Source organism: Nesoenas mayeri, assembly GCF_963082525.1.
Source record: "Nesoenas mayeri genome assembly, chromosome: 2".
In the NCBI taxonomy this organism is placed as follows: Eukaryota; Metazoa; Chordata; class Aves; order Columbiformes; family Columbidae; genus Nesoenas; species Nesoenas mayeri.
The window spans coordinates 31,303,089-31,327,612 of NC_137543.1; the positions used below are offsets into that span (position 1 = coordinate 31,303,089).

Genomic DNA, 24,524 nt, shown 5'->3' on the forward strand with positions numbered 1-24,524 from the left:
TTTGAGGAAATGGCTATGGGAGTTATGTGTCATATAGGTTCCACTGATGGCAAGCATTGATGTCTAAAAAGCAAGAGAAAGTTGCCACATGGAGAAATTTTATGCGATATAATGTAAGGATTAGTTTTCTGAACTGATAATGGCTTTGAAATGTGAGTGTGAACTGTGGTTTGTATTTTGCCTTAGACAAAATAACTAGTTTTCACACCAGGCCTGTCTCTATAACTCTTTTAGAATTTAGCATCACTGGCAACTTGTGTGGAGATGTCTGTGGAAAGGGTACAACAAAAATCTTCATCGTAAAGGATTGCCACATACAAAAAAAAAAACCAACCAAACACAACAACCTCAGACAGTTCAATTGACCATTATCCTGTTTCAGTGATGTCTCTCTGCAAGGCTAAACTATTTGAGTCTGGCAGTCTTTCAGGCATGGAGGTAGGACTTCTTTCAAACCCAGCACATGAAAGACCCTGTGTAAGCTCCATCTTGAGCAGCAGGGTTTGCATCCAGCTCTGAAGCACCCTCACAAGAGCCACAGATCCCTGTCCCCAAATGGAGAGATTCACCAGAGGGCAGCACAATATCACTTTTTATTGTAAAATAAGATGTTAACCATTTCAGAATCAAAAAGCCCTTCAAAAGAGCTTTTTGAAATTAGCTGTTTGTTGTTTCATAGTTATTATTGCAAATAAGGTTCTCTTTAAAGCCAGCTTCTGAAGCAGCTCCAACAACCATTATATTAGGCATACTTTAACGTTTTAGTGTCCAGGCATTCACCAAGCAGATGCAGAGGGAGTCCAGACAGTTGTGTTTTCAGTGTATCTCCCTGCCAGCTTCCTGTCCAGGGGTGGTCAGGGCAGCTGATGGATGCTTGTCCAGCTTCAAGTATTTCAGAGGCTCTTCTGTGTTAAAGGCACCAGCCCAAGTGAATACTATTTCAGCCTTATTGCTTGGGAGGCATTAAACAGTCATAGTAAGCTCTCTGCTGGCATTTCATGAGAAGGGTTCACAGAGGGTGAATGTAGGCATGCTCTTTTTGTATTACAATCACATTTACTTCTGGCTGTCCTGTATGCTGAGCAGCTTCTAGGTCCTCTAGCACTCTCATGGTTCAAGGAGCTGAGAGGAGTCACTGGTCACCTATTGCCTGATCAGCTTCCCTCACGTGGGGCTTCACCTGTCATCAGGCTGTTCTGAATTATTTTTCTGTTTTTCTTGCACAGGTAACCAGTGTCTGCAGCAGCTGCCTTCCCTGGATCAAGTGCCACTGTACTTTTCCAACCTTTTCTGACCTCTTTCTCTCAACTTACAGTCAAAGCTTTGGTATCTGAATTCTTGCTCGTTTGCTGTAGATTAACTACAGCGTCTGTCCTTGGCCATTCTCTTTGCTCCATTTGGCTTCTGCCCAGTGGGATGTCTCTTGTCCGGCTTCAGTCCTGTACTTCACTCCTGACACATTCAGACGTGGATCTCCCTCAACTCTCTCTCTCTAATATCAGTCCTTTTTAAGCTCAGTCTCAACTTCATCTGCCTCTGCTCATCTCAACACTTCCTATCTCTCTACTGAAGTCTTCAAAGACGCAGCGTTTCTATGGGTCTGCTCCCCATGCATCCTTAGCTTTTCTTAGCTCAAAATTTTTCTTTATTTGAAGGCTAGCAGCCTTAATAATGTATGTGTAGAATAAGAGAATAACTTTTCCTGCTGTACTAGCTTTTGGTATATTGCGTAGTTTTTTGAGAGGAGTATGGTATTGTTCTTCAGAGTAGGTAAAATAATTAACTTATTGGTAGAAATAATTTCAGTCATAGCACTCAAGACAACTTTATGTCTGCTTTAAAAACTGAATAATCATGTGTTTCGGTTTTTAGAAAAAGCAAATATTATGAAATCCCTATTCTTTTTCTTATGCTTTTCTTTGCCCAATATTTGGGAGGGGGGAACACAAAATATATTTCTTTTTCATTTCCCTTCTCTCTTTTTATTTCCTGGGAAGACTAAGCAAGATAAGACAACAAAAATGCTGAAAAAATACTTTATTCAGTTTTTTTTTTCACATTTCATTTTATTTTTTTTTCTAAAGAAGGAAAAAAGTATTTTTTTAAGACAAAAGGATGAGGGGAAAAAAGAAAGTAAAAGGTCTTTTAAGAACCTTTTTTAAAACTTTAACAGGTCAGAAAATGTCTTTGAAGGTTCGTAAAAAATAAAAATTGAAAAGAAAAATACTTCCTATTCAAAACACTTAACAAAGGTTTGTAGCTAGCTGGGACAGCCAGTGCAGTGTGCTTTGTAGGGTTTTCTAAATGAGGATGGCCTGTCACCTCTCCAGGAATCCATCCCAGTGTACAGTGCCCTTGCACTTCATCAGAGAGGTCTCTGAGGGCATTACACCAAGTTCTCTCCTGACTAAATCTGATTCTGATTCTATTAAGATGTCCCCATGTCACAGTTAGTGAAGGGACTGTGACTCAACATAGACATAACCCAAGATTTGCTTTAAAGTAGGGATGAGGCAGGGCTGTATCAGATTGACGTCTGCAATAGATGGCGCTTTTAGATTGGTCTGCCATTGCTTTTACATGTTTAATTTTTCAAGCTCTACCAAGATACACGGAGAGGTGGATTGCACAGCAGCTCTCATCCCCAAAGAGTGGTGGCTCTTTGGTGTTGGTGCCCAAGGACACCAGTGACACATCTCTGTGCTTTTGCAAGTTGTGCGACACCTGCTCTTCCCATACTCGGGATTTATGGAGTTTTGGAGGAGTTACAGATTATCTTTCTTGTAACTTGGCCAAACTAGAACTATTTAACTGCATTTTGAAGTTTGTCTTTCCAGGATCGGCAACTTTTACCGTCTTTTGTTTCTTTCCATTTCAAGTTATTGAAATGCCGTTAATGTCACCATGAATAAATTAATAAGAATCGATTCTTCTTGGGAGGTGTCCAGAAATCTGATCCTGCATGATAGAAACCAATGAGCCCATTTTATGTAGGAATAGAATTGTTACTTGTAAGAGCTACCCAGTCACATAGCTTAGTTGTTACAAATTTCTTCTGCTGACTCACCAGATTTCCTTTGGTGTGAATGGCCTTCTTCTGGAAATTAATCTTATTTCTCATGAGATTTTAATAACAAAATGGTGACATGATGTTTTTTGATACAGATACGATATTAGTATCTAATTGAATTACTACTACAAGTGTGCTTCTGCTGCAAAGAAAAAAAAAGTTTACATATTCCATGTATAAAATATATATATGAAAATAGATGCATCAAATTAAAGTAAATCCTAGTGACTTTAGACTTCAGTCTTATGTTTGTGCTACTTTTTAATTCCCAAAAAATTACTGCTCATTTCTTCATTGTGGTCTATTTCAGTGTTTATTAATCTTGAAGTGTGGCTGAAAGCCTGTAAATAGACTTTGCATAGCCCGTTCCTAAATTATGGAGAAATTTATATCTTCTGCAGTGCACAATGAAAGACAACTTTTTAATTTCGCTATATATGACATCAAAAATATGTATAAAATTTTAGAATATATTGTATACCAAAACTTCTATAGCGTAAATACCGTTTGACCAGGATGTTTCTCCAGGGGCTGCTGTGCTGTAGCAAAAGTTGTGTTTATCCAAGTTCTTAAAAACCACTCTCTATTTTTCTCATTAGTTGTTTTCTTAAGACTTGGGGGGAAGAAGCAAAAAAAAGAAAGTTCAGGATTATTACTCACCAGATATACTATTAAGAAGCATTTCACATAGAAATAAGGAGGTAAACACCTGCTGCACCTCTCTTTTTGGCTTGTCAGCTTTGCAGAAGTTGTAGTTGGTTTTGAAAGCTTGCTTTTCAATGAAGTGAACAAATACCACTGCAAAGTAGACTACTCTGTCCCTCAAAGTGGATTTATAAACTTTTGCCTCAAAATACGATTACAGAGATACTGGACTACCTTTTATTTGTGTTGAGATTGTAGATAGGTAACAGCATTCATTAATATTTGACAAGGTTTATTCTATGTCACTGTCAGGAATAGCTAAAAATAGCTAAAAATCTCTTCGGCTGACTGGCTTATACTCAAAACTTTTTTTTGGTAAGATCGTTATTTGAAAACCTCTCCTGTCAGATTTCTAGCTGTCAGATTCATTATTTTCAAAATTTACATTAACCTATAATGATGTTTTTCTTTCTGCAGAAACAGAAGGTGCACGCAGCACAGATGCCAGCCTTCTCCAAGGAATAACCTCTTCATCCCCAAGTGACGGCAGCTCCTGCTGGGACCATGGGGCCAGAGGGTGGTTTCTTAGGCAGTGGACAGGTCCACATCATCCTGTGGGGAAGTTTGGCAGCCGTGACAACACTCTTGTTCCTCACTTTCCTCATCTTCCTCTGCTCCAGCTGCAACAGGTAAGGCTCAGGAGCTTAGGGGCAGTAGCAGTTCTTGAGTCAAAAAGTGCAGGGGCTGAAATAGCTTCATGAATAATTAGTTAGGAAGAAATACTGAGGACTTAGGTACAGGAAAAAAACAAAAAAAAAGTACAAAATCTGTTTTCAGAGCAAAACTGAATTTGAACAGTTCTATTCATTCCAAAATCTAAATTATCTTTTTTCTTTCGCTGTGAAGGAAAAACACTTGTGTTTGCTTGGTGCTTTCTCCTAAGCTGAAGCCTGGAGCTCAGGCAGACACTTGGCAGATCACACTGCTGATGGGAAACTGAGAAAATTAGGTTGGCCAAACAGGATCAAAAAAGTATAAATAAAAAGGAAAGGAAAATAATTTCTTTGTATCTCAACTTTGCTTTGGCCGTTCCTGAAGACTCGGGAATTGATCCTGACATTGAAACCAAAATGAGTAAGAATCAGTGATACTACTTAATGTCTTGTACTTGTACCTTATCCTTATTTTCTTCTCCGTAAGAGGGTTCAGTTTTACCAATACAAGCACTTCTACTGACTTTGTTTATTCACGTTTCAAGGCCCCTTCATGACACATAAGCTGAGACCCACTGATTGCACGAGGGAGCTGGGCAGCCTGCGCTCAATCCAGGGCACCCTTCCAACACCTCAGACCCTTTGCCATGAGGAGAGGCGCTGTTTTGGTCCATATCACTACCTTTTGCCAGCATAGCTTTATAAACCAAGTGTATGAGGGAAAAAAACGCTATCCATAACTCAGTGTAGCAGCGAAATCTTTGTTTTGGACCTTCATGCCTATAGGACCACATTCTTTCAGCACTGAGAGTGCTAAGGAACCTGTGCAGTCATAAAATACCCTATATTGACATAATTTGTGTCTATTGGAAGGCCCTGTTTTCCAACAGAATTTCTTTAATGCCCATGCTCCAAAAAACACTCATGGGCAAGACCAGACCCCAGAAGTTGGTTGAAACCCTAAAAAGCATAATTTCATGTGAGTCAGGAGAAATGCTTTTGTTGCACTGTAAGCTCTTAGATGACATTTCAGTGTCTTATTCATCGCAGTTTCCTCTGATATCTGAACAAAAATAATAGAAATATGTTTAGGGGTTTTAAAAAATTTATTTAAAAGCATAAAACCTATTTGAAAAGCCTTTAAGCCCACAACAAACATTGCAGTTAGGTACCATGTTTTGTCTTGTAAACTCCAACCCCTGAAACTTCTCTATAAATACATTTTTAAGACAGAATCAAACCACTGACTATGTCTTTGCATTTATAGACATATATTGTCGTAAACCGGTGATGCTTTTTAATAAATTCTTGTGTTGCTAGTCTGGACGCATTATCTTTTATTTCAGGTCGTTCTGTAGGGCAGGTCATTCATGCATAAATGCAATTATGTAAAATTTCTTCCTAGCTTAGTGTTCAAAAATGATTAAGGACATGGAAAACGGAATAAAATCTGCTCCTTCTAAAATGTCAGTCAGAAAAATTCCAGAGAGGATATAAGTATTTGTAAACTTTAACCGTGCTCGCCATTGATGCAGACTTAACTTGCTCCATTTTCTTATTTCACTTCAATGTGGGAAGTACAGTGCATTGCAGACTTCAGAAGAAGCACAGATTTTCTATTAACAATATTTTCTCACCTTTTTACTTGCACTTTCATCTGGGTAGACCTTTTAGTGGCCTCCTAGTACTAAAAGGGAGCCTACAGGAAAGATGGGAGGTACTGTTATCCAGGAGTGGAGGGATATGACAAGGGGTATAAGTTTTCAACTGAGGGTAGATTTAGATAAGATATTAGAAAGAAATTCTTTATTGTGAGAGTGGTGTGAGACACTGGAACAGGTTACCTGGAGAAGCTGTGGATGCGCCATTCCTGGGACTGTTCAAGGTCAGGCTGGATGGGGCTTTGAACAACCCGGTCTAGTGAAAGGTGTCCCTGCCCATGGCAGGGGGTTTGGAACTAGATGATCTCTAAGGTCCCTTCCAATCCAAACGATTCCATGATTCTATTATCATTTTAAGGTCATGGTTTATTACGATATTTCAGAATAAGAGGTGTATTTCCAAAATGGTAGAATCTGGAAACATGATCCTTATTTTGGGTCCTGTGAAGTAGGATTAATTTTAAAATTAAGCTTAGGGCCTCTGCTGCTATGAAATTTGTAGGCTTTTGATCTGCTTACGCTTATTATTAATTATAATTAGCATCCTGAGTGGAAGAAGGTTCGATTTTTATGGCCCTTTTCTACCTCTTTATAGGATAAACTCATTTTACTAACACAGATTAAGGTAGTCTGTCATTAAAACATGTATCTTGTTTATCTGCGAACATTTCAGATATGTTTAAATTGAGGGTAATAATATTTTGATTATCATCAGTTACTCCTTACTGCAATCTTACACTGAACAAGAAGAAGGGCTGTATGTTTTTTGTATGTCTTCAGATATGTTCATCACTGCCCTGCCTTGTTGGTGACCTTACACAGAGGCCATATTAGTCCCTGTAATAAATTTTCAGCTATTCCATTTTCAATATTTTTGTGAATCACGGTTCTGCTCCCTGCAAGTGTGTAAGATCTATTAATGACTGACATTTGTATATTAGCATAACCTGTAGTAACAGTTCATACATCTTTTTCATTAAGGGAAAAGAAGGCCAAACATCAGAATGGAGATCATGAAAATCTGATGAATGTGGTGAGTATTTATTTCTGGCCGCTTGTGGCTGACTTGCACCAAGCTCCTTGCAAAATAGTGCAGGTTGGAAAATAGTTCAGGAGTTTGGAGATGGTTGAGCAACGGAAATGTTAAATGTTGCAGAAGAGGAAAAGGAGGAGAACTTGTGTAGACACCAATAATCTGCATTTTCTCGATTCTCTTTCTGTCACCATTTTCACTCCAGATCTTCTGCTTTTCTTTCACTCTGTTTGCAGTGTAAGTGCGGTGTACCTGTTTGTCAGCTGCTCTCTTCTCACAGGTTAAAGCCATGGTAATTTCTATTACCATAAAAGTTGGAAGGAAGATCGCTCTGGACATATATGTATTTGGTTGTTTAAACATCTGTAAACCCAAGCACCTAAATCTTTGAGCATAGTCAGCATAGTCCCAGCCAGGAGTCAGGGTTCTGAGATCAGAATGAAATTTGTCGCATGATCTACTTACGCAAACATTTGTTCTGATCCAGCAGTGATTAGATCTTACTAATTTGTGTTGCAGCCTTCCGATAAGGAGGTGTTCAGCCACTCCATCACAAGTTCGACCACAGAGCCCCCTCCGAGCAGTGACCAGAACGGGGTGCTCAGCAATGGCGAGGGTGAGTAGCGCAGCCCCTGCGGGTGGGTGGGTGAGCGGTGCTGTCCTCTTGCCCACAGCTCCCACCGCAGCTGCACTTTGATGGTGCAGAACACAATTCACACAAAACTTATGTTCAATTAAGAAATGTGGTGAGTGCATTTGCCTTGCTGGGAAGGCAGAAGCCTATCCCATGGAGATGTTGGCATTTTAGGCTGCATCTGTGCTTCCTTGCTGGGAATGCCCTGGCACAGTCCTGCACCCTGACTCCCAGTCCTCCACACCAGCCAACATTGGAAACGTGCTGGGGTCCTCCTCTGGGCCACCAAGCCATACCTGCAGGTAGACCAGGCCAGCAGGCAAATGCTGCTGCATTGCCAGACTTCATCCAGCTACCTTGGAGCTTCACTCCTGGAGGCTGTGGAAATATTTCAGGTCCTCCTCCAGGAACTACAGCTTTGGAACATAGTCCTGTGCTGTGTGAGGCTGTGTATTTTTGTATTTTAGAAAACAGGCAACATAAATAGGCTTCCTTTTTTTCCGTAGTCTTTGTTTTGCTGAACACTCAAAATGATTCACAATGAAGTATCACTGGAAAATATTTTACTCAGCTGCACCTAAAAATAAACACAGTCTCAGCTCAGGACCGCCGGGAGCCAACTGTTGTCTCCACACTAGGCACCAACACCCGGGGGCTGCGCTCCTCATCTCCTACCTCGTCAGCTCACTGTGCAGCTGGAGATAAGCTATTCAGTCTTTATCCCTCAGAAACAAGTATCCAAGGGAATTTTTAAACTTTGTTTTTGCAGCTAATCGCTGTTCCCATCCATTGGCTTGTTGCATATGTAGGTGTGTGTGGCTCACCAATGAGTGGATGTGCAGAGCAGTGCCCTGCAGAAGGGCAGCGTTTCTCTTTGCCATGAGTCACCACGCACGCAGCTGCCAAAGCTGCTACTAAAAGCTGTGCTGTCAAGCAGCAGACAGTTTTCAGACTGTCTGATGTTACACAGTTTACACTCTGCATAACAAGCCTTCTCAATAGCAGCAACCAACATGCTTTAATTTTTTTATTTATACTTCATGTGTTCTTTTTCTTACTAGTTCTTTTGGGTTTTTTTTTTTCTGCCTGCCTTTTGAGCAGGGCCAGGGCTATGGAAGCAGCACCATCAAATGTTGTGGTTTTTTTCCTTTACCCAATGTGGCACCATTGTGTTTATCTACGCCAACCCCTTATTTACACCAGCCCATTCTGTGTCACTACCCATAACCACAGGAACATGGAAATGTGAGCTCTCATTACTTCTGCTTATCCCCCCCGCCAGGCTGAACAGAGTGGGTGCTCTCTGGGGTCTGTGACAGTACTCTGCATAGCACAGAAACCCCTGAGAGAAAGCACCAGAAGGGGAAAACGTTCCAGCTTCTCCCGGCCAGTTCCTGATGTTCCTCGGGAAGTCTGCAGCCATCCTGGGTAGTGACTAGGACATCTTGAGTCCTAGTCAGGGCACAGTGGACACTTCTTCCTATTCCACCTATTCCTCCCCAGTTGTATGCAGGAGCCAAGTGAATGAAAAAGGATGTTTTCCTTTTCCTCTCCTCCCATCTCCCATCCAGACAGCAATTACTGGCTCACACCTCCAGTTTCACGAAGAATTTTGCTGTCAGGGTGCAGCTCACTGTGGGTGCTGCCTGAGTCCCTGTGCCCTGAGCACAGGACAAAGCAACATCCACAACATTCACCAAATCAAGGGTACTGATTACTTCAGCTGCACTTTATGTCATCCTATCAAACACACTGATGGAAATGGAAGAATAGGTTGATTTTGCTGAGAGAGTGCCATAGGAACTATACTAAGAAAAGTAAAGCTCTTCAGAAGTGATTTTTCAAAGAAATGCTGTCATGTAAAGTTACATGCCATATACCACCTGAAACATGCTTGTGTGTTCCCATGTATACATCCCTGAACACAGGCAAATGTCATACGTGTGCACTCTAAGATGAGAAGTCCCACAGATCTCAGTCCCTAACACCCTCTAGTGACAGTGACATGTGACCCACTTTTGGGGCTTAAAAAACATGTTCTGCCTAACACTACTTTCTGAAGTCTAGTCTTCTATTTTGTGCATATGGCTGGCTCGTTAGTAGGTTGTCAACCTACATTATGTGCTGCGAGACTAAGAGAAGTACAGCAGAGCCTTCCAGCCAGGAGCTTCTGGCGTGGCGTGCAGGGAGGCAGCAGGGCTGGGCGAGGGGTGATCCAAACGACAATTTGGCCAGCGTGTTAAACAAGGTGAGGAGCAAGCCGGAACACTTTCCCTTTTGATTCCAAAGGACAGGGAAGTGGAAAGGGGAAAATCTCACAAGGCTCTTATTACAGGCATTTGGTTCAAGGCCTCCCACCAGTGTTGCCCACCTGAGACTACTGAGCAGTCAGTCAGAATTCAATATAGCCAAGCACAAGCCAGCAGAACATCCATGCACACCAACACCTACCCACCCATCCCCAGCTCATACCGTCAATGCCGTTGCTGTGTAATGTGATGTGGGGGTGCGCAGAGTATTTAAGATGCTGAAAGAAAAATATTTTAACAGTGGAATGCAGAAATCTTTGTAGCTGAAACCTTTTGATAAACAAAAAGCATGATGACCACTAGATGTTTCCATGCATTAAGTATCATTTAACTTTTCAGATGAAACACGAGTCCAAAATCATGTAGAGTACCAAATCGCACTCACCTTTCTTAGTTAGGCAATTGTTTAAAATACTTCTTTATCATTTTCTCCAGTACTCTCAGAGGACAGTACAACTGCCTGTATCCAGCCTTATGAAGAAGTACAAACATCTGTCTCTGATCTGCTAGATCAACAGGATAGTCTCGGAAAGTCTATAAAATGTCACCAGAGCCGGGAACTACCCAGTATTCCCCCTAACAATACCATGGAAACCATCATCTCAGCTAGAAATGCAGAAAATGATCAAGGTCTTGGAATGGAAGGGCCTTACGAAGTCTTGAAAGACAGCTCCTCTCAAGAGAACATAGTTGAAGACTGCTTGTATGAAACTGTGAAGGAAATCAAAGATGTTGGAGCAGTAGCCAGCATGGAAGGGAGTTGTAACAGCAAATCAAAGGCTTCACTGACAATTTCTGAAGGTCAGGATCAGATTCCTGAGTGCAGAATTGAATCAGCAGAATATGCATCTGTTGACCGAAATAAAAAAAGTCGGCAAAGTGCTAATTCAGAAAGCCCTCTTGACAACACACCGGATGTAGAGGATGAGCTTCCCCCTCCGGTACCCATGAAGCTTCTTGATGAAAATGAGAATGTGCAAGAGAAAGAAGTGGAAGAAGAAGTGACAGAAGGAGCAAGTAAACCAGAGAAGGTAAATACTGCAAATACTTCTCCTTGTCAAACAGGCAGATAATGATAGAGAAGATATGGACAGGAGAGGAATTTTTTTTTAATAACAAAAAAATGACAAGGAAACAAACAAAAATACTCAAGGTGATACAAGACTGTAAAATGTGGAAATATTAAAATGTACATTATAGCGTTCACATTATAGGCCTGTATTCATTCTCTTGCAACCAATATTTTGGATCATTGCAGTATGTGCTTTATAAGGCTTTTCCCAAATATTATCCAGGAATTGAACAGGAAGCCTCTGGTTCTTTATTTGATAGTATTCTACCTGTGGCAGCTATTACAATAGGTATCCAGTACCCCTGTTAATATTTATATCTTGTTCAGAATGACTCCCCCTTGTTTTTTTTCTAACGAAACCTCAATTTACAGAAAGGAGAGGGGGACATTCTTGGAGGATGCCCTAACTTCAGGTGTGCCTCCTTTGTTGGGCCACTTAGGCTTAGCTGTGTGTGAGGCATCTGCTCAAAGCCATTTGTCTCATCTGTCTCTATTGGGAGAGAGGGACAGAAAGAGAGAGAGATTGCAACTGTCAGCTTTTATTTTTGTCAAATTCCGTATGTCCCATGTAAGCAGCGTAATGAATTTCTACCTGCTGAAATCATGGCCAAAAGTGATGTTTCCTCAGCAGCTTATTCTTTCCGCCAGCCTTGGGATAAGTCAGTGGTGTTCTTGAAAAATACAGAATGATGACATTTTCAACAAGTTATTTTCCTGTTTTTAGTGTTTCACCAGAATTAATTTTAAGGATGCTTTCAGACCATTGCCCAGAGTTTTCATGAAGTGTTGAGTCTGCATTTTTCAGAACTAGTTTACGTAGCTTGTTATTAATTGTGAATGAAAGAACTGTGATTTTAGCAGGCTAGTATAATTTTGGTGTCTGAGACATCAAATAACGTTAGGTATTGATGAAAATTTCCAAAAAGTTCTTAAGATGTGATGTGGCATTTTAAACATTTACCTGAAAAATCATAGCAGAGCTGAGGTATTGCTGCCTGTTTGTGGTTGCTCTTTTACTTGAAGCATTTCAGTAATCTAGGCAAAGGGCAGAAAAATGCCTTGTTAAGTAACTGATTAACCATGTAAACTATAAAGCACAATAGAGTTGAAATTAATAACTACTCATAATATAAAAATTGTTTATCTGGACTTTTCAGTGCACATTCGTACAAATAACAAGCTCATTAAATAAAAAATAAAGATGTGATTGTCAACAACAATCCACCAACGCTCTCCCCTTCCACATTCCAGCCATATATAATTTCTAATTAAACTTCTAGAGAAACAGCTTTCTGTAACAGTGACATATCTCCTACCAGGTGTGAAAAACCTTGCAGAAAATCATTGTATTTCTCAGGCACCAATACAAAGGAAAAGCATTTGCTGCTCTGTAGCTCCCCAGCACACCGTGTATACAGTGTCAGTAACTGCAAGGAGTGGGAGTTGATTCAGATGGTTCAGGTTTTGAAGGATTAATCAAGAGATGACACATGCAGTCCCCCAAGTGCCAGAAAAAAAGGTGTTTGTCTAATTAAAATTTATTCAGAGCTAAAGCCATCCCGAGTTAGAGCTTGGGCAGCATCAGAATGTTCCCGCGTTCGCTGCTCAGTACATGCATTATGCATCGAAGCGAGCGCCTGTGCTGTCCTTCAGAGCTACAGCTGCTGCAGAGTTGGAAATGGTAATTGATGGAATATATAAATGTCATTATTGTTGGCATTGTGTGGGAACGTGGTTACGGGATTGTTTTTCTGTTGTGATGATGGTAATTTTCCCCTCTGTTTTGCTGCTTCAAACAATGCACAGCAATGCCTGTTTTTTCCGATGTGGCAACCAAAAGCAAGATGTTTATGGAAATATATGTTACACTGATAACTCTTTTAGTTCAACAGACTCCATAGGTGTCTGGTTTTGCTTCCTCTCTTGTGAGGCTACTTGGCTGCCTTGCTTAACTTGATGTCTATCTCCCAGGCTTTTCAACCTTCTGCCCTGACCCTGATGAAGAGAGAAGTTAGGCTGCAGTCGTGTGAGTCTCTCTCACTGCAGTTAGGCTTTGCTTTACTAGGGCAGCCAGGATGATACCCAGCCTATGCCGGTTCCTGAAGGACAGTCATCTAGGAGAGCACTAAGTGGACCAAGCCAGAGATCATTCCAGTATATAACAGCATGGAAAGGATAAAGCCAGGCATCAAATAACCGGGTTAAAATTAGTTATCTAAATTGGTTATTGGCCATGACCCAGCCAAATCCTTTGGAAGGTTTTGGTGAAGCAAGGCACCTTTAACAGCATGATGCCTCTTACAGGCCTCCAGCACCTGGAAAAACTTGGGTGTAGTTCTTCTCATAAAACTGGAGAGGCAGAATAGTTTTTCTTTTTAATTCTTCCTTTTTAATTAAAAAGGGGAATTACAGATCTCCTTTTTCACCCAGGTCTCTCCAAAGTGAGCACTGGTGGAAATGCTCTCTGTGTGTACATTTGGCTGCTGCCATCCGATTTCAGACTTGTGCAGCCTGAGGATGGGCAAAGCATCTCTTATAAATGCACCAGAAGAGAATGATGATCTTGTTCTGATGCCTGAGGCAGGTGCAGCAGCTGAGCCAAAGAGCAAAAAATCAAGTCCTGTTGAGGAACAAAAGGAAAGTGGAAGGCAAATAAGGGCACATGCTGTTAGCGTTGCTGCTGTTGAGGTTTCAGGTATTATTTATAATATTGCTAAGTACAAAATGTTTAGGAGGAAGGTTTTTTTTCAGTATCCAAGATGATGATAGCCTTCAAAATTGATGTGTCAAAAGTTCCACATTTAGAAGAAAGAACGCTAGGTCCTAGGGAAACGAGAACAGGATTGCCAACACCCTGGGGTATTTGTCAGTACTTGGGTGGGAAACCGTAGAAGGGGTCCTGACACTTGATGTTTATAGACACAGTGATGAGAGAAAGTCACTGCAGAATTTTGCAAATGTGTATTTGTTTTGATGTGCGAGCAAGAAGTTAGTAACTTACTTCTGAACATAAAAAATATCCTGCAAATAAGGAAAAACAAAACTGAGCTGCTGCAGTGAAGCAGAACTAATAAAGGGCAAAAATACATTTGAACTTCTCCTTTTTCTTTCTTTTTTTTTTCCTTCTGTTTTTTGGTTAGTAAACAAACCACAGGTTAAGGAGCACATTCTCCAGATGGTGAGAAAGGAGCTAGGGAGTTGTTAGGCATGAGGGAAGCCTCCTGGGAGCAGCGGGCAGACCTCTGTGTGCATTGGGTCAGGGTCTTTATCGGAAGTGCCCCAGGGGTTTGAAGCTTGATATTTACCAGAAGTAAAAACACCAGGAAAAATGGGAGTAGGAAAGAATCTGTTGTAATGAGCCTCTGTGGGGAAAAAAAAAAGGAAAAAAAAAAAGGCTTGTGTGTCTAGTATGTGCCTGGAAGCGGGATTCAATCAACAGTGCTAAAAATAGCTCTACTCCACTTTGGTCTGCACTGGAGGAGGTCTGAAGTATTTTAGGTGGAGAATGTCCATGAAATTCCAAAATACGGCCCCTTACAAACAGTTCCCTCCGAATCACTGTGGAGCAGGACTCCTGCAAAGCCTCCTCACCCCAGGAGCGAGGAATCAGACACCAGGGTCTTCCTTGCCATAAAGGTCCTAAGATGTTTTTCATAAGAGCAAAATGCTTTTCCCCCAGTGTTTCATTACCTAATTTCTATATGACGCTTTGCATGCTGGAAGTTAGACATGACACCAAACCAAGGCCTACGTCCTTTAGTGACTTTAATATGTGAACTGGACCCAGCCAGAGGCTTTGAGGGTTGAGCTGCCCGTCTCAAGGTGTGTTGCAGCAGGTCTTCCCCGTGGTCAGGGTCCGAGCAGTTGTGAGGCAGCGGTGGGCACCTCTGCACAGCTGCTGCATCTCCTGGGGGAGCCGGACACGGCACCTCCGTCACAGCACCTCCGGGATCCACTGAATGAAGGATCACAATCGTCAGGAAGGTGCCAGCTGAGTACTGTTGTTTTGTCATCTAAAACCATATCTGAAAATCACGTGGAAGGCCAACTAGTGTGTCACAACAGCTGAGTTTTAATTGTTCAAAAGCCTTTTCAGACTCTTTCTTGCTTCATTAGAAGTGTAAAGGCAGGGATACAGCAGAACAGAGTTTGTTTTAACCATTACATTATTTTTACCCTTTTCAGGTCAGGACAAGAGGAGAGACATTAAAAAGCTCTGCTAACCTCCGGGCTGTTATCTCCAGAGATGTACTCTGGTTATTAGGGATATTAGCTATGTAAAATGGAACTAGCAAGCAAATGACCATAAAATATAATGGATTGATTGTAATGGGAGGGTTTTATTACAGGTTTCACACTGTTGACTGGTAATGAGCTTTTTTTTTTCCCTTCTTTCTTTCTTCCTTTTTTACAGAGGCTTAGTTCGATGTCTTACAAGTCTCGAGAGGAAGATCCATCTCTTACAGAAGATGAGGTAGGTTTCTTGCACAACATTCAATAACTGACTAGAGACCTTTTTTCAGGCAGAAATTAGCATAAGCTCTGCATGATTAAGCAAGATCTAAAAAAGGTGAAATTTGTCTGAAGGGAAAGTGAAAGCCAAAGTTTCTCCGCACAGAGTTTGTGCTGCCACATGCCAAAAATCAGTAGTATTCTAGCATATGGCTGTATCAGGCCAATAGGTTAAAAAATGGTGTCAGAAAATACCGGGAGGCCACAACTAGCTCATCATTAAGGCAGCTTCCTAGGTTTGGATGACAAGCTCTACTTAAACATAATAATGAGCAGCCCTTTGAAACATGCTCCACCTGCCCTATGCAGAGTGTTTGTGGCTCTGGGAAATAAAAGGAAGCACAGTAAAAGCACTGGAACATAAACTGCTCTTCAAAATGTTTGTTAGTAAAATAAATTGAGGACATTGAAACAAAGACAGAAAAATTAAACAGAAATAAGGTTGCTTGTGATCATCTGCAATACACCCATGCAATTTATAAATATTTAGTTCAGACATAAAAGTAAACATAAACTTGGCAGTGAGCTGAGTGAACTAATGCTTTCTGCCAGGAGGAGCACTCCCAGACATTAATGAATAAATTGATCCTTGAACTGACTTCATGCAATTTAATGCTGGAAAAGGGTTGAAGTATGGATGAGCAGAAAAGCCATTTTTTGTTTGCTTGGCTGAAGTAAGTAAAAAGTAAGAAGTATTGCCGTCTGCAACTGGATATCTATTTTTACTAAAAACAAACAAACTAAAAAGCCACACAACAGCAAACAGAATTAACAATTAACAGAAGTGATGTGGTTCACCTGCACCGCTCACTATTGCTTAATGGTAATGGGTATTTTCATGCCAATCTACTATTTAAATTGGGTTGATACAAATCCAGAGTGGCCTTGTGTGCCTGGGAAAGACTTGCAATGTAACAGAAGAGCTGTGCTGCAAATGCAATATTGAGTCCCAGAGAAGCAGTGCAGGGAATCTCAGCCAACTGCCCAGTTTGAGGGATATTATCTGGGAGAGGGAGTTCAGAGCAGCTCCCCGTGCTCGGCGCCAGCCCCGGCAAGCCTTGAGCAGATGGACACGTGGACACAGGCTTCTCCTTTGACTCTTCACACACTTGTTTAAGCACAGCACCTTCTCAGAGGGGAGTTTTAGAGCGAGGAGTGAGACTCCAGCTCCCTCTCTTGTGTTTGTAGTAGCTGAGAGGTTTCAGTCTCTGAACTGAAGTTCTGCACTGCAGTGACTGAGATGCAGTACCTCCTTGTAGGCAGAGTTTAGTCAAAATAACAGATCTTAAGTATCCAGATTGGCACTGACTATTTGCCATTTTCTGTTGTGCATAATTTGTCTCCTGATTTTTCATGTTCTCTTCACATGGCTTGGTGCCTCCTTGGTCCCGCCTATGAACACAACAAATAACTACTCTCCTATTGGGGTGTCTCTGAGAACAGAAAAGTAGCCGCTACCATTAAAAATAATAATAATTTTTAAAACCTCAAGGATCAGACAACGTCATTCTCCTACATTACAGCAGCTAAACTTGATCATCCCTTTGACACCTGTCTCCCCCTTGAGCCCAAGCTGGCTCCAGGGCCATAGCAAAACTTGCAAGAGCTCCAGCTCACAAAGCCATTCTCTTTTGTCCTGGGTCTAATTTGTCTGCACAGGATTTATGTTCAAAGAAATTTTACATTTATGAACTTATTTTATAAAGCATTCTTTTTTTGAACAAAAATCCATTTAGAAATGCATGCTAGAAAAGAAAGGATTTGTAAGAAATTTGTAAGAAAGGATATGTTTGTTTAGGAGATCCTGTCTTGTCTTAAATAACTAACATCCTTGTGGTGGAAGAGGTACAAACTGGCAGACAAGCTTTATGCCATGCTTAAACACTCAGCACATGTCTCCTTTTTCTAGATCTCAGCTATGTACTCATCGGTGAGTAAGCCAGGACAGGCCATCAAAGCACTGGATTCTCCTTACACCTGTATCCAAGAAATCGTGTCACAGAGGTCCCCGTCGGTTTGCAGTGGCCTTTATGCAAGTGTGAAGGACTTTGAAAACACCCTAAATGCTACCACTGTGCCTCAGTCAGCGGACAGACCAAACGGGGAGCTGGAGCCTGACTATGAAGCTATCCAGTCTGTGAGCCGAGAAGAAGACAGGACCTTGTCTGTGCCTCACACAAACCACTCTGCTCTTTCGGGAGAGAATGACTATGAGAGCATAGGGGACTTGCAGCACCACAGGGATATCACCAGACTTTAACTACTCCAGCAGGCAGATTTCAGCATGTATTTTACTCGCTGGTATTTTCAAAGGAACATGTGAAACATGGAGAGAGAAGTGCTTCTCCTTTTGAAGAACAAAGCTAAGTAGAGGGCAAAAGTTGTGAAGAAGCAGCGTACATTTCAGCCAGGGTGTGATACCCATAGATTATTCTGGGTGGTGGATGGAGGCTCACGGGAAAGGGTATGTCAGGTCAGAATGACGACCAGGACAACGTAAAGGCTTCTTTATTGTTAGCTCCACAACAACCAGAATTTGTGATGGAGTACAGGGCTTGTCACCCCAATAGGATTCCATACCAAAAAGACTGCCTTTACACAAAGCTAACTTTTCATTTGAAAAGATTATTTTATGTCATTTGCTTCCAAACAGTTTTTCATGCATCATTTTTTATTCAAGTGCGGGCATCCACAATATTGAGCAAATCACAGATCATCGTACCTCAGCTCAGACTTACCTAGCAGGGCTGGGGACAGTGTGCTCACTTCTGTGTGTTTTGGGGAGCTCTGTCCATGTTCATTGCAACTAAAGTGCAAACAACAGTACTTCACAAGGGACCTAATCCAAATGTACTTGAATTCATTCTGTTGGCTTTTTCTTTTCTTTAATGTCAAGGGCTGTAGCATATGACTTGCAATATTTGAGATGTGTACTGGTATTTGTAGATTTTTTTTAATTATTTGTGGAGTACTGCAAGTGACACCCTTAGTATTCTTATGCCACTCCCCTCACGTGAACACATATTTCTACACATACACACCAGACAATTATCATGTTGAAAAAAGTTGTGCAAACGAATGCATTGGCTTAATGTTTAGTCTAACCTTAACAGTGTTGAGTCCTTTTTTTTAATAATTTTGTCCTTTTGTAAGACTGAAAATATTTTAATGTTTGTCTGGTTTATTATATAGGAAAATTTATGTACTCTGAGTGGGTGATATTTTTTATTTTTACAACTTATTTTTCATCTTCAAAGTCTTTGTAGATAACTTACTGTTTTATGTAACAGGAGGAATCCCATTCTTTGGGCTTTATTCAGTTTTCCTTTAATATTTTTAATTTTTTTTCTATTTCAGAAGTATGTAAATGAACAATTGCTTTTTTTTTTTGGTCTTCTTGAACAGGGATGTGGAACATGCCTTGCTGTTTTTAAGCTCAAAATAATGGAGCCTATGTAAAAGAACACTGCCTAAGGGCAAAAAAAGAAGCAGAAGAGACAGTGGGATTTAGTCTGGGATGGCCGCTGGTCCTCCTTGCTCCTTTGCTAAAAAGAGCAGGAGAGCAACCAAGAACTTCTTGGGCCTCTGACAGGCAGTTTGATAGCCACTGGCTCTTCAAAGTTATCAAGTTATTCTGTTACTATTAAAAAGTACGGTGCTTGTATGAAATAAGTAGGTACTGGGTTGATACGTTTATTTTCTTCAAGAATAGTGCAATGAATAGTACAATAGTACAAGAGTAGTCCAACAGTAGAGAACTGGCATTGTGTGATATGCATTTGTACACATTTATGTGTACACATGTGCATATAGCCCCATGTATATAAGCATACACGTGTAGTTTGGACACAAGCATAAACTATGGTCTGAACCTGGTAGTATTCAAATAACATTGACATATGTAATATTTGGCATGTGCTTGAAGAGTACTTTCTTTTCAATTCAAAGTAAATAGTACATAAACTGAGGTTGGCTTATTCCATAGTAACCTAGAACAGGTTTACTTTCAGTTCGGTTGGTACTGGATTTTGATACATCAGGTTGAGTCCTTCTCAGATCAGTGGCCAGTGCTCAACATTAGTTGGTACTATAAAGCGCAAACAAACATGTGGTTATACACATTTATTAGAAATAACTTCATAACTGAAGGAAGTGTACTAATTTATGCGCTTTGCTTGTTAGGAGTATGGCCCTGAGGAGAGCAGCCAAACTCTGCCCGCAGAGCCATTCAGACTTTGTGGGTCCTGACCTCACGCGACAGTGCAGTATGTGTGAGCTATGACTCTTCTTCCAAGGAGAAGCGGTTTGCATCAGTCTACATCCATTGGGTTCTTGACCATGCCACCATGCTTCCAGAGCTGCAGCAAACCCTTTGCTTCCACTTCACTGCAGTGCTTTTTAAAGCTGACTTCAGTCTTCCTTTCTGGAAATTTTTCTCTCAAAAAAAGGTTTCTGTTCCCTTTACTGTGAATTCATTAAGTTCGCTCTATGACTGTTCTCTCCTTCTGCTTCACACTGTTTAAGGCCAAAGATAAGATGCACCATGTTTCATACGATCTTTTGTGCTAAGTCTGGAGAATTTCTGAAGTCTTTAACTATGTGTTTGCGGTCTGTTCCTTGCTCAGGGGTAGGGGCTTATATATGTAGTCCTCAAACTGACTCCTGCATCTTAGTGGCAGGCACACCCCAGCTCCTGAAATTCCCAAATACATCTCAAGATGCAGTTATCCCTTAAAGGTTGTCTTGCTCATGATGTGGACAACTGCTTTTGGAGAAACAGTAGCAATGTGAGGCTTGTCAGATTCACTAGATGCAGTTTCAAGACCAGTGTAAAAATAAAAAATAATGCCAGCTAACAATAATGAGGAATAACACCGAACTCTTGATTATAGAGTTTGAAGGTGGAAGAGGAGAAAATTAAACGTCACTGTAGAAGTGCCCCCATGGAGATCAGCAAGCCAAAGTGAGGAGGAGGGCTGCCCCACTGCTCTCTGCGGTCTTTCAGAGCAGAATAAAGAGTGTTGGTTTGGGGAAAGGGCTATGAGACTCAGCTCCTTCCTTTCTTTCCCCTGTTCCAACAGCTGTTACTTGAGACCACCAGACATCCCTTTTCCACAGTGAAATCCCTTCCCCTCTCTTTTTTCTTGTGTTTTTATTTCGAACTTGCTTCATCCAGCCTCGCACTGGGAGCTGGTACTGAGCTTGCAGTCCTGTGGTGCTGGCACGTTCCTTCCTGTTTAAATAACCGTTGGGCTGGTCACCACCTTTTCAGCATCCACCAGACCCTCAGCCAGGTGGGGAAGGAGCTCAGGTTGTGGATTGCCGCTGGCAACATGTGCATCTGCCCTCAGCTGTTGAGAACCCCCTGCACTGGGAGCTGCAAAAAGGAATTACTCTTCTGAATAAGGACACACAGAGGAGTCCATAACTCCCCTACAGTCTCCATTATAGTCTAATGCTGAAGAAAAACATTTTAGAATTCGGTCCAAGGTTCTTAAGTGAATAATGACATCTTGACAAATAATCAAGCTCCTGTTTTCATTCCCTCTTTCCAGAAGTAAGATCTGTTCCTTTATAGCTGTTGCCAATGCTTCCTTTTTGCGAATATACTGGATGGAAAGATTTTTCCAACAGTAATCTCCAAATAAATTGATCTGACAGGAAGAAGGGAGTCTCTCCTATTTTTCTCTTAATTGCCGGTTTTTTCTCTTTCACTGTATGCCTAAATAAAATGCCATCATCCAAATTTAAGTATTTGTTACCTGGTGATCCTTTCTGGGGAGGCTTCACAGTCTATTTCAGAGGCGTCAAACTCATTTTCACTGGGGGCCACATCAGTAGTTACATTTATACAGTCCTAAAATTACATTTGGCCCTCTGAAGGCAACCGCGAGGCTGATGTGGCCTCCAGTGAAAATGGGTCTGACACCCCTGGTCTGTGGCTTTGCCCCCATTTTTTGTCATAACAATATAAGGTCTCACATCATGTTGCCACAGTAAGGCCAAGACAACCTGTAATGTGTGTTTAACTACACTAGTGTAAAGGTCTTTGCTGATTTCCTTCTGGGAACTTGTAGAAATAGGAAATGCAGTTTAGATATCTTTTCCATAAATCATGTGGGAGTTGTTCTGATCACATACCTAAACCAGTTCTTGCCACATACCTAAACCAGTGCTAACTCCATACCTAAACCAGTTGCCCCTTTCTATGATGGCACGGAATTGCTTTCTCAGTCATGGAAACAGGTTCTTTGCAGATATTTGTAGCACAGGCAGGTGCCTCATTACCACCATTAGATCAGTTATAGTGCCTTTTTTATGAAGTAGCTAGTACTTGCATACTCTTTTCCATACTGTGTTTGTTTAATACAAAGCTACAAAAAGACAACCCCCACTTTGTCTAAGTTGGAAGCAGCTTTACAGAGACACTTTAAATGTACTGGACCTCATTTAGCCCTACAATAGCAATAGTCTCTAACAAAAGTCCTTGAAAAGGCGCAGTACTGTAGCTTTGATGACTAAGCTTTGCAATAAGAATTATCAGTCGTCTTCTGAAGTTTTTCAACAGTGAGCATTCAAGGAGGTGGTGGCCTTTGTCCATGTCAACTGTGAACAATTATTAATAGCTGCTTCAGTCTTTGTATTAATATCAGTTGCAGGCTTGCTTACATGTAGCAGGATTTGTGGGGGGTGAGTAGGTGAAGGGACTCATATTTGTGAGTCACCCAGACCTGGACCATCCCCACAGCAGCAACTGGCTGAGGACCAGCTGCCTTTGTTCTTTAAGCCCTCGTCTGTCCTGCCTTCAGGGAATCCATCCTGCGGGGATTCTTCTGGGCTGTGTCCATCTCCATAGCTCCCTGAACAGCTCCTGTCTGCTCTCTTGGTCACAACGCTGTACACGCGGTGCTCTCTGTTCAACCTTTCAATGGTGCTTTTATCAGATGCTGGATAAATGGTTTCAATGTGCTCTCTGAAAGCTGACGTGCGAAGTTGTGACACAGACCGCTCTCTCTGGCATTGTCTGCTTCCCAGAGCTCAGCGGTAACTGTTCTCTGACTACAGAAGGCTGACAGCGCTGCCCTGTCTCGTGTTCATCCCACCCACGGTCAGGACCGAGTCATCACGTGTAACAAGCCCAGCTTTTGCCACGGGTGTTTAAACGCAGCCATTTGGGCCAAGTGCCTCGTCTCGCAAGCAGCTGGAGATGTGACTCTGTGCAGCGTGGGATTGGAAACATCATCGAGCCCAGCGCAAGGACTTTTTTCTGTCTCTGATTGTGCATTTACCTTTGTTTGCGATATGACTGTAATAAATCTGTTCCTGCGACAAGCGTTTTAATTTGGGCCACACTCCAATGAGGGATTTTTGCTCTTAGGTGAATTACCAGTTATTTCAGACGAGTGTTATTTAGGGAGGTTGGAACATGCCTGAATAAGGCTGTTATGTGCCTCACAAGTAACTTGCTGTGTGTAGTCTACTGCAAAATGGGAGACTGCAGAAAGAGGCTCAGTCTGACAGGTGCTCCTGTGGTGGTGTGCTGAAGACTTTCAACAGCAGGTCTTCTCCTGGGAGAAGGTAGCATAATTGCTATTAATGTAATTTCATACCCTGGTGCTGAAGTTGATTTCTAGAACTCTTTTGGGATGGTCATGGCTGAAGACGTTGCCAGAGCAGATCTCAGCCTCCAAAAACCAAACATTTTTGAGAAGTGTTTTTATATTGCTTGCTAGCTTGCAACATATGCTGAGGATTATGCTAAAGGTAAATGCTACGGATGGAAAATCACAGAGATAAAAACACAGGGTTCCCTTTCTTCAAGGAGAGAGAACCCCTTTTGGTTGAGTCAGTATGAAAGATCCCAGGCTTACAAAAAGTATTAAGGAACAATAGTATTAAACAAATTATTTGCCTATGTGGTAATTTTCCAGGAGTGCGTCAGGGTATCACATACACTAGACACTGTTATTTTCCTGTGGACAACAGAAAGATGAAAGCTTATTTGTAATACCAGGTTCCCATTGATTATTAATAATTGATAAAACTTATTTTACATGTAAGCCAAAGGTCAGGCAGCATGTCTACACAATGCAGATATATTTAAGCTAACTCTAAATAATCCAGCTCAGGTGTTGTAGGCAGAATCACTAGAAAAATTTTAATGCTCTATTTGATCTGACCTGCTCACGTAGCACCCCAATTTCCACAGCAAATGTGTGGATTATCTTCGTATAACGTACCCATTGGCCTGTGCCTACTCTATAGGTAACATAAAACTTACAGTTCTGATTTTTCAAGTTGTGAGGCTTTGTTTCTGGAGGTCTTGAGTTTCAAACTGTTGAGAAAGACAGTCACTGCAAACAGGATAGCAAAGTGCCTAAAAATAAAGATGTTTCTGTGAAGGTAAAGATACTCACTGTTAATGCACAGCAACTTGTCTACTGTATGTGATCCTCTCTTGCCATACACATTCATGACTATTGGGTTTCATTTGTGATGCTCATTTATTGTTATAGTAGCACAGTCTGGGAAGTTGTCTGTCTCTGCAAATTCATTGTCTAATTTTAACTAGCATATGTTTGTTACAGAAAATATAAAATGAGATTCTTTGTTCAGGTTAGAGGGCAGCTATGTTATTCCTTATAGTTTGTGACAGTGCAACAATCTGTTTAGATGATTTACAAAGCATGTAAGTATCACCTGACTTCAAAATGCTTCGTTTGAGATTTCAGATGGCCTCTTGTTCATTAGAAGACAATGTTACTAACTCTTGTCATTTTAGTCCTGTAATGTTAGGGGAAGGGGTTTTAAACCTTACAAATCTTATTACTTAAAACAAACAAACAAACACACACAACAGTGCTAATGTTTTGAC

The 24,524-nt window shown here is 41.3% G+C and overlaps 1 protein-coding gene across 1 annotated transcript; it reads left to right on the forward strand.

The window, feature by feature from the left end:
- Window positions 1–4,279: 4,279 nt before the first annotated feature.
- On the forward strand, window positions 4,280–17,909 carry PAG1 (phosphoprotein membrane anchor with glycosphingolipid microdomains 1; the record flags this gene model as incomplete). Its single annotated transcript, XM_080340116.1, has 6 exons — window positions 4,280–4,404; window positions 7,071–7,122; window positions 7,642–7,738; window positions 10,501–11,096; window positions 15,552–15,611; window positions 17,559–17,909. The coding sequence occupies 6 exons, from the start codon at window positions 4,280–4,282 to the stop codon at window positions 17,907–17,909; spliced, it is 1,281 nt and encodes a 426-aa protein (XP_080196242.1).
- Window positions 17,910–24,524: the final 6,615 nt, after the last annotated feature.